Below are 18,186 nucleotides of genomic sequence, written 5' to 3'. Positions count from 1 at the left end.
GAGTTTCTTACACTAGGCCTCGCTTATTCTGTTTGAAGGCTGCAGGAGAAAGTAGAGATAAGAACTCAAAGCTATATAAATGGAAATTGGTAGTTTGCAGTGGTCTTGTACTACAGACTAGATGTTTTAAAACTTTGTGGAAAGAGAAACTTGTGCTGGTGTTTTGGTTTAACTGCTGTATGTAGAGGTGAGAAAGAACCAACCATGGCTCTAATCTGCTCCTTAAGGAGTTTCATTTTGGTAGTAGTTTGTTAAATACAAGGGGGAAAGAGTATCTTTATAGCGGTCTTCTGGCTTCTTTGATTAAGCATCAGTCTGAAAGCATCCAACTTGTCATTAAATGTGGGATTTACCGAAATGACAAACAGCTGGACAGGTTTAATGTATAGACTCAATGCACACTGAGGGTATGCTCATGTGATATAATAATTACACATAAACCAGGGGTTGTTTCTGTGGTGACATCTTCATAAAATCATAGAATGGTTTCGATTTTAAGGGATCTTTAAGATAATCTCTTTGAAACCTCCACGACATGGACAGGACACCTTCCAGCACACCAGGTTGCCCTGATCTCTAGTTCTTCTACTGTTGCCATTGATTTTGGCAGATTTATTGGTGTAAACTACAAGGGTAAATTTGCAGAGTTGAGTGTATATGAAGATGATTTAGTTAAGTTGTTCTTTCTTAAAAAGCCTCTATTTGTTAACAATTGAATACTATTGATACGTTAAGTTCTTTAGAAATTATAAATTTAATTGCATGTCCAAGGTGTAAAAATGGAGCAATTTAATAAAATTATAAGCGAAAGGAGCAGCAGAAGAATTTTGAAATATTGTGGGTTGAAGAATCTTACAGCTTTCCTAGTGGACTAAGAAATATATCCATGTATATTAAGTAGATGTAATTATTTTGTTACACACACAATAAAATATTATACGTATTTATACAGTGGAAAATAATTTTGATATAATTCATGTTCTAGGTCTTCATCCTCCAGGCCCTCCTTTGGCAAGACCTGTTCTTCCTAGAGAAAGAGGAGTTGTGGATAGAGTTATTGAATATTTGGTTGGTGATGGTCCTCAGAACAGGTAAATGTTCTTTAAGAAATACCTAAACACTTAGGGGAAAGGAAGCTTCTTAACCTTTTTATTTAAGCCATGTCAGGGTTAAAAGAGTTGTAAATAAACTTGTCCAAAATGTTCATAATTGAAAAATGGCTCCTTCTCAGTGCTTCACTTGAAATATCTTTGCAGGGAAACTGGTAATATTTGGGCAAACCTGACCTCTGTTCTGAGTAATATTAGCTGTGTGATACAAAGAAAGATCTGTGCTCAAGTGGGTGAATGACTTATATTTTGAACTAAAAAAAAGGAAAATATTTGCCTCCGCACTTCAGCTTTATATCTGTTATAAATGTCTTTCAGGTTGCCTTCAGAACTGTCCAAACATATCAGAACTTAACATGTTTACTATGGTTACTTTTCATATTAACTGTATTCTAATGAAATAAAGGCTTAATTTGGATGTTATTTTCTGACACTGATGATACTAAAAATATGATGAACTGTAGTTTAAAGTGTAGCTGAAACTATTTCTCTGTGGTTAAAACAACTTCAAAAAGTATTATTTAATCTACAGACTTAGTTTACTTTCAAGGTTAATAATTTCATTGTGGAAATCACCTTTTGGAAGAAAAGGTTTAAGGTATTAGTCAATATGTGAGGTAAAATACATCTCTCTTGAGCGTGCTATTACTTCAAGGTATGTTACTATATATGATTCATGTTTTCTAGGTATGCCCTTATATGTCAGCAATGTTTTTCTCACAATGGTATGGCTTTGAAGGAGGAGTTTGAATACATAGGTAAGAGCTGATTTTTTTTTTTTTTAGACTGTATTACTTGGCTAATGTTTCATAACAAGCATGCATCATACTTCATTTTGGTTGCAGCTGAATACTTAGCTGACATTGTGAAGTACCAGTTCATGTGGGAGCATTTTTTGGTAACTTATTACTCTGTTTTTTAAGATTTACTTCAAGACTTAAAGAAGTACTTTATTGCAACCTTCAGGTCATGGGTTTTATGTGTAGAAAGCTATTCAGTAGGAATAAGCTTCCTCCAATACATCCCTGAACATTGCTACTGGCTACGAATGGTTCTCAGAAGGGTTTTATGTTGAGAAACTATCTGACATTAAAGTGTGCCTCTTTTACCAGAACTTAAACTAAATTTTCCTTTGGCAAGAAGATCTTGGGGACGTATTGGAAAAAGAGTGGGAACAAGCCCTAGGGGCCTATATGTGAATTTATGGCTGACAATAACTTAAGACAGACACAGCTCTTTATTGAACACAGATGTTGTATATTGCCTGCTTTCTACCATAAGTGTAAGCCTGATACTTTTGAAACTAGGGATTCCTAGATAAATTCTATATTTCATTTTGTTTTGTTGATTTTTATGAGTAAATATACTGAATTGTAAGAATAAGCTAAATGTTTCCTATGAAACCAAAGATAAGTAGTCTATATGTTATCTTAGTTCTTACGATTTCACAACTCAACTGTACCAGAAACTGCCACTTCCCCCCTTGTCTTAGTGAGAGTGGGGAGGACAAAAAGAGTTATTTCAAGTATTAAATGGTATCCAGTACTTCTGCAAAACAAAACTGCTTTTTCTTAATTAAGCACCACTGGAGCAGAATGCTTCTCAGAAAGCAGAGTGAGACTTACCTTCTGGAATCCTTTACATCTCCTAACACTTCCATCAGAGTGTGAGGAAAGTGGTATCTTAAGGGTAGGGGAAAAAATAATCTGCCAACTTAATTCTTTTGTAGGAAAGAATAAACAACACCATGTGGCAACATCTAGTGCTACTGAATTGCATTATTTTGTTCATTGTGGTCAAATCTTTCACAGTGTTGGGCAGTACTCAGTTCAGCAGAGCTGAAAGCAAGCAGGTTTGTGAAAACGAAATGTCTGCTGAATTTAAAAAAGGACTTAGATAGAACAACTTATGTAAATTGGTGGAGATGCTGTCTGGTACTGATAGTTAACTCTGGTTTTAGTATTTTGAACCACCAGAATACAGTGTAGGAATAAAGGTGAAATGTGAAGTTAATTAGTGAGGCTGCTTACTGGGTGTGCTTTGTGGTGTAGCATTTAGATGTGCCTACTGCTTCTTCCTGAATCCCGCAAGAAAAACTAGACCTCAAGCTCCACGACTTCCAGACTTCAGTTTTGAAAAAAAGCAAACTACAGAATTGCGATCTGAAATTGAACCTCTAGAACCTAGAGAGAGAAGGCCCCAGGAGACTCAACAGACAAAAGGTTAGTACTAATCTCATGAAGTCTGCTCTTTTCCAAATGGCTAATGAAATTCACTGTCATGTAGCTCTCTGTTGAGCTAAGTTTTCTCATAAGAATGACGACAGCTGAATTACTCAAACACTGCTCCAGCATGGTTCCTGTTGAGGTGATCAGTGCCCAAAGTCTGTCAGTATTAAAGGCATTTGGTCAATGTCCTTAACATGCTTTACCTACCTCCAGTTGGTCTAGATGATTGTTGTTGGTCCCTTCTAATTGAAATAGTATGGTTTATTCTGATTTCATAGCAAGTGCAGTTTATATTTTTTTTCAGCTCTTGTCTCTGCTCCCAGCTTAGGTTGTTGATGGTAGCTTTCCTGTTGACAGTCTTCTTTCCTGTACCCTAAAATTTCTTCGTATTTGTCATTATCTTATGCAAATGATGGCATAACAAATTTTTTCACTCTAGTGTTGCTGACAATCGAAAAGAAAAGGCACTGTAAATTACAGAAATAGTTAAGGAGGGAGTATGTCCCAAAGTAGTTAACTTCCACTGTGTTTGGCAAGTCATTTGATTGAGGTGTGTTGGAATTTCTGCCTTTGTTCCTTTTGCACTTTTCCTCAGGGCAGGAAAATCTAGTAAAACTGCCTTGTTTAATTTCAGGTAGTTCAAAGACAAATTGTCAATTTTAATTTAACATAGTTCCTTTTGAGACATTTTATAGTCTACAGATACAGTAGGCATCTGGTGTACAGCCAACAGGAAGATGCAGTGTTTTAAAAGACTCCAGAAATCATAATTTCAGACCAGAGGATCTCCAGTTAGATGTGCTGTTGAGTGCTTGATGGGACTTTACGTTAGTTTAAGCAGGGATCCTGGAGGAAAACTATCAGATAGTGTGCAGCCCTGAGGTTCAGACTAGAAACCAACTGTGGGAAACTGTCAGGGTGTAATAGAGTGCTTCTGCTTGATTGTTTTTAACAGGGAATGCAAAATAACATTGGGCATTACTTTCTGGCATGAGAAGGCTGCACAAAACCAGTAGGGAAGTTGTGTTTAATGGTGGCAGTCTCTGAGCATGGCCTCATGAGGGTGCATTGTAGTGAAAACTTGCTTTCTTTTCCTGTACCATAGTGCACTCTTACCTCAGTAAAAGTGCTGTTACTGGCATGAAAGACTGAAATGAAATGGATGAAACTGAGACAATGAAGGTATCTCATTTGCCCTTAAATCCCAGTGTCATTTTTTTAGCAAGAGGAGGGTAGATTCTTGGACTTTTAAACTTAGAAGATTCTTACAGAAAAAGGCATACTTTGTTACTGGGATCTTTAAATGTGCTTGTTTCTTTTGTCTGACTCAAGTAGAGAGGTCCTTCAAGAGGGATACTCAACTCTTGGAGGCATGTGCCTCACGGGTTTTTGAATACTATCCATTACTGCAGGTTTTTAGAGAAAGGTAAGGAGATGTGCTTGCTAATTAATCTGGTATTATCATTGAAAGAAATTATTATGAAACTGTGCTTATAATGGGTCTGAGCTGCTGAGTCAGTCTGTAGATATTGTAAAAAAAGTCAAATCTGAAGAATTACTGTGAGGTTGCAATTAACCATTTCAGATGTAGGAATGAAAACTGTGACATAAGTTGCTTTTTAGGGAAGCAGAATTTTATCAAACATTGCAGCAGAAAAATAGGATGGATTTATTGTAGTAAATATGATTTTACCAATTTACCTTTAACAATGAAAATTACTTGTTTTTTTCTGATGTGGTCTTGTATTAATATGCTGCTCTATTTAAAAACAGCAGGAAAAGAAACAGCTGTGAGCTTCATTGTCCAGTTGTCTTTTCCTGATAGGAAGTATATGGTAAGATTTTGCACAAGAAGCATAAGAACTAAGTAAGTGGTATACAGACTTTTGGTTTTCGATGTTAAATAGCAGCTCTTTTCTGAATATTTATTCTCCAGGACGATACAAACCATTTTGTTTTGATAATTACTAAGCAGCCAGAAATAGAGTGTATCTTAGTACTTTACATAGCTCTGAGAAATGTCTTGTTGATTTAGAGGAGACCGGTGCCTGCCTGTGACTTGCCACAAAGGAATCTCTTCTGAATGAGAAAATATTTTCACTAAATCACTTTTTCCACTGGAACTATAATATGAAACATAACTGCTTACGTGCAGTTGGGTTTTATTAATAAATGAACACATTCCTTGATTCTAAGTTTTAAGGTATGAAGCTATCATTAAGGTATAGCTCTGGGGAAGGTTTTTGTTCACCACAGTAAAATAGCTGCTGTCATAGCAAGAATAGAGAATATATCTTCACTTACAGATGTATACAAACATTAACATCAGGAAACCAACTTCACCACAATGCTGGCAACACCGGGGACTACAGCTCTTATCTGTAATTCATTTATACTATAGCTGTATGGCTCAAGGAAACAGCAAAATAATGTGATAAAGAAATGCTATAAATACTTTTTACCAGTCAGCTACTTTAGCTAATGGGTAGAGCATGAAGCTCAATCTTTTTTCCAGTTGTGTGCTCATGTAGTGACAAGCATGTTACATGCGACTCCTGTGGATAAGAGATTTGAAGAATGCTTATGGGGAGTGCCATTAGCACTGAACTTCAGTATTTTGTTTTAAACCTCTGGAAAATGGAGTCATCAGCTGTCAGTCTGGTGCAAATTACTGGCACAAACATCATGCTTCCTTATTCAGCAGATTAATTTAGGAAATTTTAGTACCAGAGTGAAGCAATAAACTTCAGCTCTTTTCTTACCTTTCCCATAAATGGCTTGATTTTGATCTCCTCTTCCTCCCATCAAAGGCTGGTTGGTTCTCTTATGTACTTATCTTAAATGTATCCATGTTTGGATCATATTGAAAGAGCCAACAGGAAGTACTTTTAGCCTCTTGATACATTTTGCCTTGCTTTTATTTAATGCTGTTATCCTGTATTCTTGATTAGCAGGTTTAGCATTTCACAGTATTATTCAGGTTTAGCATTTCACAGTATTTTGAAACAAATTTATTTTCACAGTATTTTGAAGAAAAATAAACTGCATCAGTCTTTTGTGTTGAATGTCTGGTGCTGATATTTAGAGGTCTTCATTAGATGAAGATTTGAACTTTAGACTTCACCACAGTGGCCAGCACTTCAGGGACTACTTTATGTGATGTCTCCAGATTTGTATGGAATTCCTTGAACATCTTTCTCAAATATTTTTATGATTATTTATACTGTCACTTGAAAGGGTTCTGGGAATACAGCTACTGCTAGTATGTTTGAAAGGGTTTCCATTATAAAGGCAGGTGCAGAAACGTGGCATGTTCAACTGAAGGGGTCACAGTAATGATCTCTGCCAGAAATAATGACATTTCAAGTGTGTGCTCACCGTGAGTTCTACCATAAATGGAGCTGGGCTTTGGGTAAGTGTTGCAGAAACCTTTTCTAGGAATAAAACTGATGGAAGACAAAGGACTGATATGTCTAGAACTCAATTTCTCAAGCAGACATAAGTCAGCTCACCTTGACTTTAATAACTTGCAAACAAATTCTTGTGATTTAAAAATGTATTATGTTTCCAGTCAACCACATTTCAGTTTTGCTGAACAACATAAGTTGCCTTTTTGCTAAAGAGAATGCTGTTGCTATTATCTGACTTGTTTCAAAGGCTTCACAATAGCTTTCTGTGACACCAAAGCCACTAACAGATTACTGTGAGACATGTGTTCTTTAAAGGCACTTCAGACATGTGGCACTATGTGAAGATCTATCTTAAAGGGGAGCTGTAGTAGTGAAGAAAACTTGTGTGAAAGCACAAGCAGCTTTATTTTAGAGCAATTACACTATTTTTATGAATTCCCACTTAATAGGCATTTTCTACTTAATTTAATAGTGATGCAGTATTATGATTTCAATGGTTACTCAGTGAAATACTCTCTGCAACAAGAGCAAGGGTGGCAGACTTCTTCCAATGTGAATTGCATATACTGTCTAAGCACTAAGCAGGAGTGTTGGGGGGGAAAGCTGCTGTAGCCAGGAGCAGGTTTTTCAACGTTGCATTGTTGCAGCTCTTGAATATGCAGCAAGCGTAGGGCTGTGTTTGCTGTTAAGATCATGTGGGTGAAGCTATATTCTGTGCTTAAATGATGAATTAAGTATTCCTCATCAAGAACACTTAAATTTTCTTTTGTCATCTTTTAAAGCTTACTGTCAGAACTTTCACTTGTTGGCTGCTGCTCTTACAAAGACATTATTCACGCACTATTTAGATCAGGTTGACTTTAGGCAAGCTTTCCATTAATTGCTGTGTTTAAAATGGAATCACTATATATTTTTAATGAAGACTGATCATGTTTGTGGTCAGAGTTAGCATCACTTACTCTGCATGCCCTGGCTACTCATTTAAGGGACCTACTCCGTAGTTTCTTGTAACTTTCTCAGACTGAATTGCAAGACCAAAATTTTCCTTGTAAATTTGTACTACTATATATTTTGGAGAGTTTCAAGAGTTTGAATTAGTTTACCCAAGAACAGAGTGAAGGGAAAAGTCATAAACTGCCTGACAATTTTTTGTTTAAATAAGCAGTGTCTCCATACCTTTTAGTAGAATATAAAAATGAAAGCACCATCCTGTTCCATTGAATGTAGTGAGAATATGCATTTCTTCAGGTTTTCTCCTTTCCATTAGAAGCTTCTGCTGATGGCTGTGATTGTCCCTGGGTTTTACATCAAAGATATTATAATTGTTTGGCACCCTTCTGATCAGACTGAGCAAAGTCTCTTTACTTTGTTTGACTCTAGCCTGAAGACCAGCAATAAAGGAGTGTAACTCAAGTGTGGAGGGAGTGGAGCAGGAAAATGCATGAAGTTATTCATAGAATTTGAGGCTGAAGAAAAAATGCAGAGATGAGACAGAAAGAAAACTGACAGTTGAGAGATAAAGATTGAGCACAGACAGAGATGGGATCAAGATGGAAATTAAAGAGCAGAAGGAGAGAGTGGGATGGCCTGGAAAATAACTGGGAGCATTAATTTGCTTGGGCAGAAATAAGAAGGTTGAAAAATTTTGTAACAAGAAGCCAGGGCAGGTGTTGAGTAGCCTGTGGTTGAGAGAGCAGGGAAAGAATCAGGAGGAGAGTCAGCTACAGACTTGCTAAAATGAAAGATCAAGTCTGAGAAAACAATGGAGAAGCTGGGCTCATCTGAGCAGTCTGAAATGAAGCCTGGAACTAGCTAGGCAGAGGTTTGTTTGGAAAGAGGGGTCTTCAGTTCTTGATGACAGATGGCTTTTGTACAAGGTATGCTGCACAGGGGTGTGCAACAGCTCTTCTACTCAGTCATGGGCCAGGAAGCCAGAGCAATGGTTCTAAAACTTTCAGCTCTGCTTGAATTCTGTATCAGCCTGAAGCAGTCTGATTACTTTCAGACTTTTACCCAACCTGTTTTGATCAACATGAACATGTGGCATTTGACTGGCACTGTTATCCTGAGAGGTTGGTATTGGGACCAGCACTGCTTGATATCTTTGTCAGGAACGTGGACTGTGGGCTTGAGCACACTTCAGCAGGTTTGCTGATGATACTGAGCTGTGTGGTGCAGGGCAGGGATTCCATCCAAAAGGACTTTGAGAGGCTTGAGAGGTGGGACTGTGAACCTCATGAAGTTCAACAACGCCATTTCTAAGGTCCTGCGTCTGGATAAGACAATCCCAAGCACAAGTACAGGCTGAGCAGAGAATGAATTGAGAGCAGCCCTTAGGAGAAGAATGTGGGGATGTTGGTTGGCAAGAATCTCAGCATGACCTGGCAATGTGTGATTGCAGCCCAGAAAGCCATCCATGTCCTGCCATTGTATTTGGCATCACATATGTTTAATTTTTTTCCTTTCTCTTCCTTCCCCCCCTCCTCTGCTTAGATACAATTATTTTTGTTGTAGTCATAACTATCTTAATATGTTGAATTATTAGACTGCTCTAATTTGGACCTAGGGATTTAACTTTTATTGTGATTCTCCTTCCCATCCCACCAGGCTGGCAGGAGGGTGGGTGGGGAGTAAGCAAGTGTCTGGTCTGCAGCCCAGTTGCAGGCTGGGTTAAACCACAACAGGCCCCTGGCATAAGGAGGACATTCTCCTTTTGGAGCAAGCCTGCAGGAAGGCCACAAACAGGGTCAGAGGGCTGGAGCACCTGTCCTGTGATGACAGGCTGAGAGGATTGGAGCTGTACAGCCTGGAGAAGAGAAGCCTTCGGGGGGACCAGAGAGCACCATAGGATCTAGAGGGGCCTCAAGAAAGCTGGAGAGGGACATTTATACAAAGGCATATAATGATAGGACAAGGCAGAATGGATAGGAACTGAAAGAGTAGGTTTAGGTTAGGTATTGGGAAGAAATTTTTCACTGTGAATAGGGATGAGACACTATAACAGGCTACCCAGAGAAGCTGTGGCTGCCCCATCCCTGGAAGTTTTCAAGGCTTGGTTGGATGGGGCTTTGAGCAACTTGGTCTAGGGGAAGGTTGGAATTAGATTGATCTTTAAGGTTGCTTCTAACCCAAACCAATCTATAGAGTTAGAAACATTTGATAAGGCTAAGATTTTTGAGCTGTAACTTCGCATCAGTTTTGCACACTGTTCCCCTTCACAGTATACATTAGTACTGTATATTATTGAGTAATACTAGTCAATAAATCTAGTCAAATTGCCATCAGCAATACCATTCTACAGTACCTTTGCGTCATTTATGCAACACTACGTTGTTTTTAAGTGCTTATGCTTACTTCAAAATATGACACTTCTCATATGCTGCTGAAGTCCTCTTGTGAAGCTAGAATATACTTCTTCAGAGGCAGTACTTAAAATAAATGGTTTTGATCTTAAAAATATGCTGGTTATCAAAGAAACTCCCATCCTAGATGAAGAGTAAGTATACTCACTCCTGTGCAACCATCCTACACTACTCCAGGGAAGACAGAATATGTAATAATTTTCATTGACTGGTTTGGAATATTTGTTTGTTTTTTTCCCCTGATTATCAGACTCCTTATGTTAAGTTGTTTCCATCAAGAAGAATGTTTTAGTTTGTGTATGGATTGAGCCCTTATTAAAAAAAGTGAAACGGTTGGTGAAACTGACATTACCGAAGAAACTAAATTGCCATCCTGTTTTTAACATCTTGCTTTAGTAAACAAGTTTAGAAGGCTTCTGTTGAGGATGAACACATGCAAGTAGTACATAGTATTTTCTTAGTGGGAGCTAAGCTCTTTTCCATGGTATTTTTTCCCTTAGATTTTAATTGTTCTACCTGTGACTGTCTTAAAAAAAAAATCAAAGTTTTTATGGGTTGAGAACATCATGCAGTTACTAGTCAAAACCTTTATGCAGTTGCAGAATGTTTCATTTGCTTTTTAAGAATATTAGCTGCCTCTTAATTTCTGCAAATGGCTATTTTGTCATTTTTCTTTTCACAGAATCTGAAGATGATGGGGCCCAGCTCATTGAGACAAATGACACAGATGATACAACACCAATTTCTGAGCATCTAAATGATAAGCTAGCTGAAGAAGTTGAAAAAGAAGAAGCAGAAAGCATTTCAACAACTGAAGAGGCTATTTCAGAGTCTGCTTCAGCTGAACAAAGTGAAGAATCTTTAATAAAAGCAGAATAAAATACTTCAAGTGCCTTCTGTAGCTAGTTTTTAGCTTTGTTCATGCCTGTTGTTACTATTCAGGTGAGCTTTTTTTAATGGTACAACTTAAAAATCTTGCTTGGGCTTAAACTGCCTCAACTGCCACAGTGTGTCAAAGCTATGTGTAGAAGTGGGTATTGTAAATTCAGCATGTCTCTTTAAGTTAACACATAGAATGTGTAGTTGGTTGAAGTCTAACAGTTGTAGCCCTTGTTCAGTTTGCATATTTAAAAACGTCAAAGTACAAGCTTTGCTAAGGGTGACTTACAATTTGACATCCCTTTAGCTGTCACACATTAAGAGCAATTACTGATGGCAATTGACCTTGTAAGTTAGGTCTGGTGAACTTAAGATGCTTTTTAAGGCTGCCCTGTTAAAATGGATTGAGTACACGTTTAATACACAGATGTTTACAAGCTAAAGTGTCATCCGACATTTGACTTAAGCATATGGAAGTGTCAATGCAGCGGTGTTAATATTATTCATTGTCTAACTTCTTGACAGAATTCAGTTAAATGGCACTTGGATAAATGGCATCTCCTTTGGTGTTTGCGTTGCAGATGAACCAGAGGCACCTACATGCAAAACTGTTTTGTGTTTACATAAAATATAAGAAGTCTCTGCACTTGATTGTACTTGAATACAAAGCACTATTTATACCTGTACTATAATGACAAGATATAAGTGAATTTTGTGCCTTTGTGTATTTTGTTAAAAGGAAAATAAAGACATCTAGCAGCAATACTTGCTTTGTGATTCCTAAAACTGAAGAGAACTCATGTTCTGCTGTATGCAGCTATTCTACAGTTACTTTGTGCAAGCTCAGAAGGAATGTGCCACCTTAAAAGGAGCATGTCTATTTGTAGCTAAGGTGGCTTTGATAGAACAGAAATAGACCCCTGATGTAAAGGGGAAGTGCATGTGCATTTGTCAAAAGGCTTTTCTAACTGTGCCTAAAGCTAGTTGATACTATTCAATGTTATGATTGCAATGAATATTTGCTGCTGGATTACTGAAAATGTAATTTTTTTATTGCATTGCTTTTTAAGCTAAGGACACTTCTTACACATTTCCTGTTAAATGTAACAGCTGGGATCCTGGATTAGAAGTATTCTGGTGTCTGTGAGGTACCTAAGTCAATCAGATTTTTTTAGAAATAAATGCTGAACATATGTAACTTGCTGGATTTAGTAATATTTATGATAAATGTTTTATTTTTTGCAGTGTTGTATACCTTACTACAGGGAGAGGCAAATTTCAAAACCGTTTTTAATCTAATGTCTTGGTTCCAAAGGGAAATTATTTTTACTCTGTAAAACCCCTCAGTCTTAGTAGTTTGAGAGTCCTCTACAAGAAAAGAATGTTTCTCAATGTGACCTTAGTATCCATGTCTTTATACAAGACATAGTAATAATTATGTGAAGAACATATAATAAGAATATAATTACATGAAGAACAATGATTAATTTTGTTGCTTAACTACATGCTTTATTTTCTGATTCTTTGGGGATAGTTTAGAGGCTCAGCCTTGCATCAGTCAGAATCAAGTGTGGTCTGTATTTAGATTAAGAAGGAATTTTTTTTCTGCTTCACTATGTTAATTGCAATTAATATTTTAATTGGTAGTCTTAATAGACAGAATGTAGGCATGTGGTTAAAGGTGTTTGTCTATATTTACATGAATAATTAGCAAATAGGCATTTTATATGTGTCTATCTTAGTTGGGAATACAAAGAAAACAGTCCCTTTTCAGGACATGTCTTACAGTATGAGAAAAGTACAGGGTACAAAGTGATAGGGAAATTAACTTTTAATACTTTTAGAGAATATATTTTAGATTACAGAATTTATTTAAAATGGAAACAATTTTGCCTGAAAGGTGGCAAAGCTTACTTATTTTTTTGTAAGTTGCTAATCTCTACACTGCATTTTGTGCCTCACTGACTTATCTGCTTAAAGGCTTGTTTCTTTGGAGAGAAAAAAATCACAGACCATGTGAGTAATTCAGCACAGTAAATTGTTGGATGTACTTACATTAGAAGTGCTAAAAAGAAGTAAAATTTGATATTCTGAGCCATCAAATGGGAGATGGAGGCATGAATTACTATCAGTGCAGAACTTAAAGTTACTCTAGGCACAGATATTACTTCCTTTCAAAAATGTGCATCTGAAGTGTCTGGTCTTTTGTAGAGTAATTCCAGGTCCTTTCCATGACAAGCAGTGGCTGAGCTGTAATATCTGTAGAATTGACTGAGAAAACTGTTGGTATTGGACCTACATATTAAAAATGTTTTCATTAGCCTTGGACATGTATATTTTCACACGTCCTGCTTTTGCCAAAGAAACTGATGTTTCTTAGGATTTTGGGAATATGAACTTTTTTTTGAAAAAGGAGCCTTAGTATTTGGAGGGGTTGGGGTGGGGAATTATTTCTTCCAAGAGTCTTAAATGCGACATGAGAAACTTTCCACAGAAGTTATTGGTACTTTTTGTTTAATATATCACTGAATATATCAAATACATTAAGTAGAGACAGTCAATCTGATGTGAAAACAAACACTTCTTAGAATGTGAAAACCTGCTTTGTGACCTAAAAATACCTACAACCTTTGAGCACAGGAAGATTTAGCTGTTTTAAGTGCATGACAGACTTTTCCTAAAAGACTTTCATACTTAAAGTGTATGAGCAGTTGTTATCATTAACTGCTTCAGAAGGCTTGAAGATTATGTAAATGATGTCCTAGAATTTTGATAGAGAAAAAGCTATTTTTAACTTTCTAATTTTTCAGGGTTTTAAAGCAGCTCTAGTAAATGAGGGCACAGGGTTAATCTGTGGGTGAATTCAGTCTCATGATGATACATATGACCACTAAGGACTGAGCTTTTCTCTTTTTACAGTAAGCATTCACATGTTACTCCTGCCAAGTGTGGGTGCCCAGTCCTGATACAGATACGGGAAGAGGATTCTGTTTCTGCAGCAGTTGCTTCTTGGCTTCTGGGTACTATAACTGTGGCAATAGTAAAAGGCACCTGTCCAACAGTTATTGAATCCAAAAATACTTGTAAATGCACAGCAGTAACCACACTTAGTCATGTCTTTGTAATGCCAAAAAACCTTGGAAGTAGGAGTGTGTAGACAAAAAAAGTACAGCAATTGTCATATTTAATCCAGTTGCAGTTTCCTTCTTAAGAATGAGGAAATGGAAGAAAGTAGAGGGAAAAAAAATTAAAGAAATACTGTGGTTCCATATTTTGTTGTCTTCTGACTTCTTGGCATGTACTCAAGTCTCAGTTTTTTCAGAAGTACTGAGATTTCTCACAGGACTAGGCTTCTACGATGTCATAGGAGCCTCCTTTCTTTCTGTGGCCAGGATGAAAAGCAAAATTGAGTGGGGTAGTAAAGTAATACTTAGCAAGCTTGTTGATGTAGTGCTTTTTATTGACTCTGGAATATTATGAATAACTGTAGAAATGTCCTTTATTCACTTACAGTTTATAAATTGGGGAGGAGTTATCTTGGCTGTGTAAAAACTCTGCCATGAAAGACAAATGAGTGTTGTAGTTCAAAATAAATTGAAATGAGGCGGTCAAATTTACATTTTACTTTAGAAGTGAGTTAAAAAAGGCAATAGTATTTCAAATTCTAATACTTCTAAAGGAGAACACAATTGGTTGCCCTTGGACATTTTGAATTAAAACATTAAGTGGACTCTTGGTATGTCGATTCCTCAAGAAATCTGTTTAGCCTCCATGCAGGAAAGAGGCGCTCCCAAGGAATGAAAAATGAAGGTAATGCAAAAGTTGGTGGTTTAGGAATGGTCTAGAGATTATCAAAAGCAAGTGAGTGAGGGTGGTTATGATTGCCTTGAAGTTAAGAAGATTGAACCCCATGTGTGGCATGAGTAGAAGCCAATGGAAGGATTTAATAATGGAGTGAAACAGTTGGAGGAGAGAAGGGATAGTGTTTTTTTTCTTTTAGAACCAAGTCTTAAGAGATAAGAAAGATGAGTTTGAAGAGGTTTTTTTTTGTTTTTTTTTTTTTTTTCCAGAAAATAGGGTAGGATTTGGCTGTTACCACGTGGCAGTACATAACTCAGGTTATTATCATGTTCCTGTGTCAGAAATAATAAGGATGGAATTGACAAAGAATCTTACTGGAGAATTTTGTTTGCTTTTTTAGAGTTAATTCCAGAATAAGCGTATGACAACTTGGTAGAAAAAGCTGCCTGGCTATAATGAGAGACTTACAAAGTTTTTTAACTTTCGAAGGCAAGGAGAAACACTTCTTTGTTGGTACATGGTTCTGAACTTAGCAACATTTGTGCACTTGTGGTTTTGTGGTGCTGGAGGAGTGAGAAGGCTAGAGGAAACTTAAATTAAAGTCTTTAATTTTTGTAAAGTCTAAACACATTCGGTACAAGAGTAAGAAAATGTGGATGTAAAGAAAGTTTTAAATGAGCTGCTTCTCCTTATTTATTTTGCTTCTGGAGTGAGGTTTTGTTAGGTATTCTTCAATGAGGAAGACTCTTCATGGGGTAAGGGATGTCCTGTCTGTTAATGTTGCATTAGAACAATAACCTTGAAGATTAATTTTGTGTCTTTGGCAAATAATCATTTGACCAGTTCCCTGAGTGTTCTCAAGCAAAATCTCTAGGCCTTCATTTCCTTCCATGTCTTACAGACTGTTTTTGGTTTCGTTTGGGTTTTTTTTTCCCCCTAATCTCTCTTAAGAGGTTATTTTGTGTCCAGTTATGTGGTTGAAAGTTAATGCCTCAGATGTCAGCATCTCATGTTTCACTTCTAATCTAGAATTGGTAAAATGCAGCCCTGTCCAGATTTCTGGTGTAGTGAGCCTCTGAAGGAGACTGTACAGAAAGCATATCATTAGTACAAGCTAATTTAAAAAAAGGCTGCAGATACATCAAGTGCATAGACATTAGAAGGAGAGTAAGTTTTCCAGGAATAAAGACTGGAAGTTTGAAAGTTCCTAATAATTTGGGCAAATAGCCTTGCAGAAGGGATTAGATTTAAAATGAGAGGGCAATAAAAGATTACTCCATGACCAGTGGATTGTGTTTGATTGATGGCATGTAGTTTCTTATAATTGCTTAAGAATGTATTTAATGGCAGTATATGGGTGACAGAGATTTTTGGTGGTTGTCAGAAAGTTTTGATTCCCTGACAGGAAAATGTATGTGAAATGATTACTGGTCTTTGGCAGTGCTCCTCTCTTCCATGGTGTGGTCTTTAGGTGGAATTCATATGTCTCAGGTTTGTGGAAGGTGATGAAGGCAAGGAATTACAGCTGGTGGGGTTAACTGGCATAGAGTTGTTGGCTCCAGGTCCTGGTGTGTAGTCATGCACCAATGTTTCTGTCAGAGGACAAACTGTGAACTTCCATCAGAAATGTGTCTTAGTTAAGCTTGTCTGGTAGTCTGAAATTCAGTGTATTTCCTACTTTGGATTCTTGGTGTTTGTAGGAAAAGAATGGCATCCTGAGTAGGTGGGAATTTTAGCCTTGGATTTTTACTAGAGGTTTGTTTACACAACAGATAGGATAAGCTCCAGTGGTGTTTAACAATGGGAACTGCTACCCCCCAGCATTTAAAAAAATAAGAAATTGAGTTGTCCCTTAAGATGGTGAGTCTCAAGGAATTTGACTTCACCGTTGCTTTTGATTTGTGGGCCTCTTTGGGGTCTTGTCAGGTCACATTCAATCTTTTCTCTGAAAGAATAACGATTCTGTGATTCTATGAAGAATAAGACCTAGAGAGGTATATGATAGGCAGGATAGTGAGAAGCGCTTTAAAATGAAATGTATTGATTATACAATAATTTGTTCCCAAACCATGGGGTTTGAGATTAAAGCAAACACTTGAAAGATTCTCAGTAGGTTATTTAACTTTGCAACAGTGAAAAAATTTAAAGCACTGTATCATAATATAACTTTCAAGGTTGCATAAAATCAATTTGATCATGACTTAAATTTTTTGGGTAGAGGGGATGTCCTGACCAAGTCTTGTAATACTGGTTATTTCTCACAGTAGTCACTGTGGGAATAAACCTATTTCAGAACTGCCACTGTATGTACCTAGCACTGTACTGCTAGGATTTTCAGTAAACAATTACTAATGTTTTTCAGGAGGGCTTCATAAGCCTTTGCCACTGTGAAATCATGTATTCTCCTTTTGTTGTGTGACGAAAATAATTTGTGAAAGGGAGATTGCGACTGCCAGAGAAGAGTACATGCAGCAAAATCCCATGATAATCAGATATTGGAGAAAATAAGGGGTGCAGATACTGGAGAGCTGACAGTTTTGGGTGTTCAATTTGTAAATTCAAAGTCATCTCTAAATTTGTAAACTTATATTGAAATAATCATTCTTTCTCTCTTTCTCTCTCCGTTTTGCTGTCGCAATGAAAATAGAGAAGCTGGATTTGTAGAAAACTCAAGCAACAAAGACCTTCCAGCTCTTCTCAAGCGGTCTGCCCTCTAATTCCTTGCATCACTTCAAGGAGTTCTGCTCAGTTGATGAACCTTAATTTTTGACTTATTCAGCACTCAAAAACATTTTACAAAACCACCAAGAAAATTCATTTTAAGAAAACTGTTTTGAATTATGTTTTAAAGGAAATGTTAAAGTTATTTCTTTAGGAATGTTTGTACTTGCTTTTTTTTGTATATTGAGTTTTTATTTAAACAGGAGTTCCTGTATATTTATAGATGCTATTGTTGTAATAGCCTTGTTGCATTAGTAAAGGGTATGTGTGTTTATGTACTATAAATATTATCTTTAATCAGAAATATTATCTTTAATCATTCTAATCCTAGATGTAGCCTTGACTATACATCACCTGCAGTTGAAATTCCATTAAAATCAATGGCAAAAACATTAATTAGTGTGAATTCTTAGGCTCTACTAGACTTACTGAAATGTCTGTCTTAGCTTTTCTGCTTGTAATTGAGAAAATATTTGAACTTGTGCTCCCCTTTTGAAATTTACTATTTTACCAAATGAAGCAAATTTTAAAGCATATGAAATGAAATTGCATAGCTTGTTATTTGAATATATGCTGTCATTGCTGTGTATGTAACTTCTTGAGGAAAAAAACTGATCATGAAAAAGCTATTTATTTACTTGAGCTTAATTGATGATTTGAGGCGATGATTTGAGGT

General features: G+C 36.7%; 1 protein-coding gene across 3 annotated transcripts in view; it reads left to right on the top strand.

Moving 5' to 3' along the window:
- Positions 1-17,906, top strand: part of LNPK (lunapark, ER junction formation factor) — a 49,119-nt gene extending 31,213 nt beyond the window's left edge. Inside the window, exons 10-14 of one of the 3 annotated variants that reach the window (XR_005257535.1) lie at positions 986-1,091; positions 1,797-1,867; positions 3,161-3,331; positions 10,792-11,051; positions 17,437-17,906. Coding sequence is in view for 2 of the 3 variants with exons in the window: in XM_038142247.1 (XP_037998175.1) it covers positions 986-1,091; positions 1,797-1,867; positions 3,161-3,331; positions 10,792-10,988 (545 nt within the window). In the remaining variant the exon portion in view is untranslated. Of the gene's footprint in view, positions 1-985; positions 1,092-1,796; positions 1,868-3,160; positions 3,332-10,791; positions 12,187-17,436 lie in introns of those variants that run through there. The other 2 variants (XM_038142247.1, XM_038142248.1) reach the window with 2 other exon arrangements.
- The last annotated feature ends 280 nt before the right edge of the window (positions 17,907-18,186 follow it).

The sequence above is a fragment of the Motacilla alba genome, chromosome 7 (genome assembly GCF_015832195.1).
Source record: "Motacilla alba alba isolate MOTALB_02 chromosome 7, Motacilla_alba_V1.0_pri, whole genome shotgun sequence".
NCBI lineage: Eukaryota > Metazoa > Chordata > Aves > Passeriformes > Motacillidae > Motacilla > Motacilla alba.
Note: the sequence above shows the minus strand (reverse complement) of the source record. Positions and strands in the feature narration are given on the sequence as shown.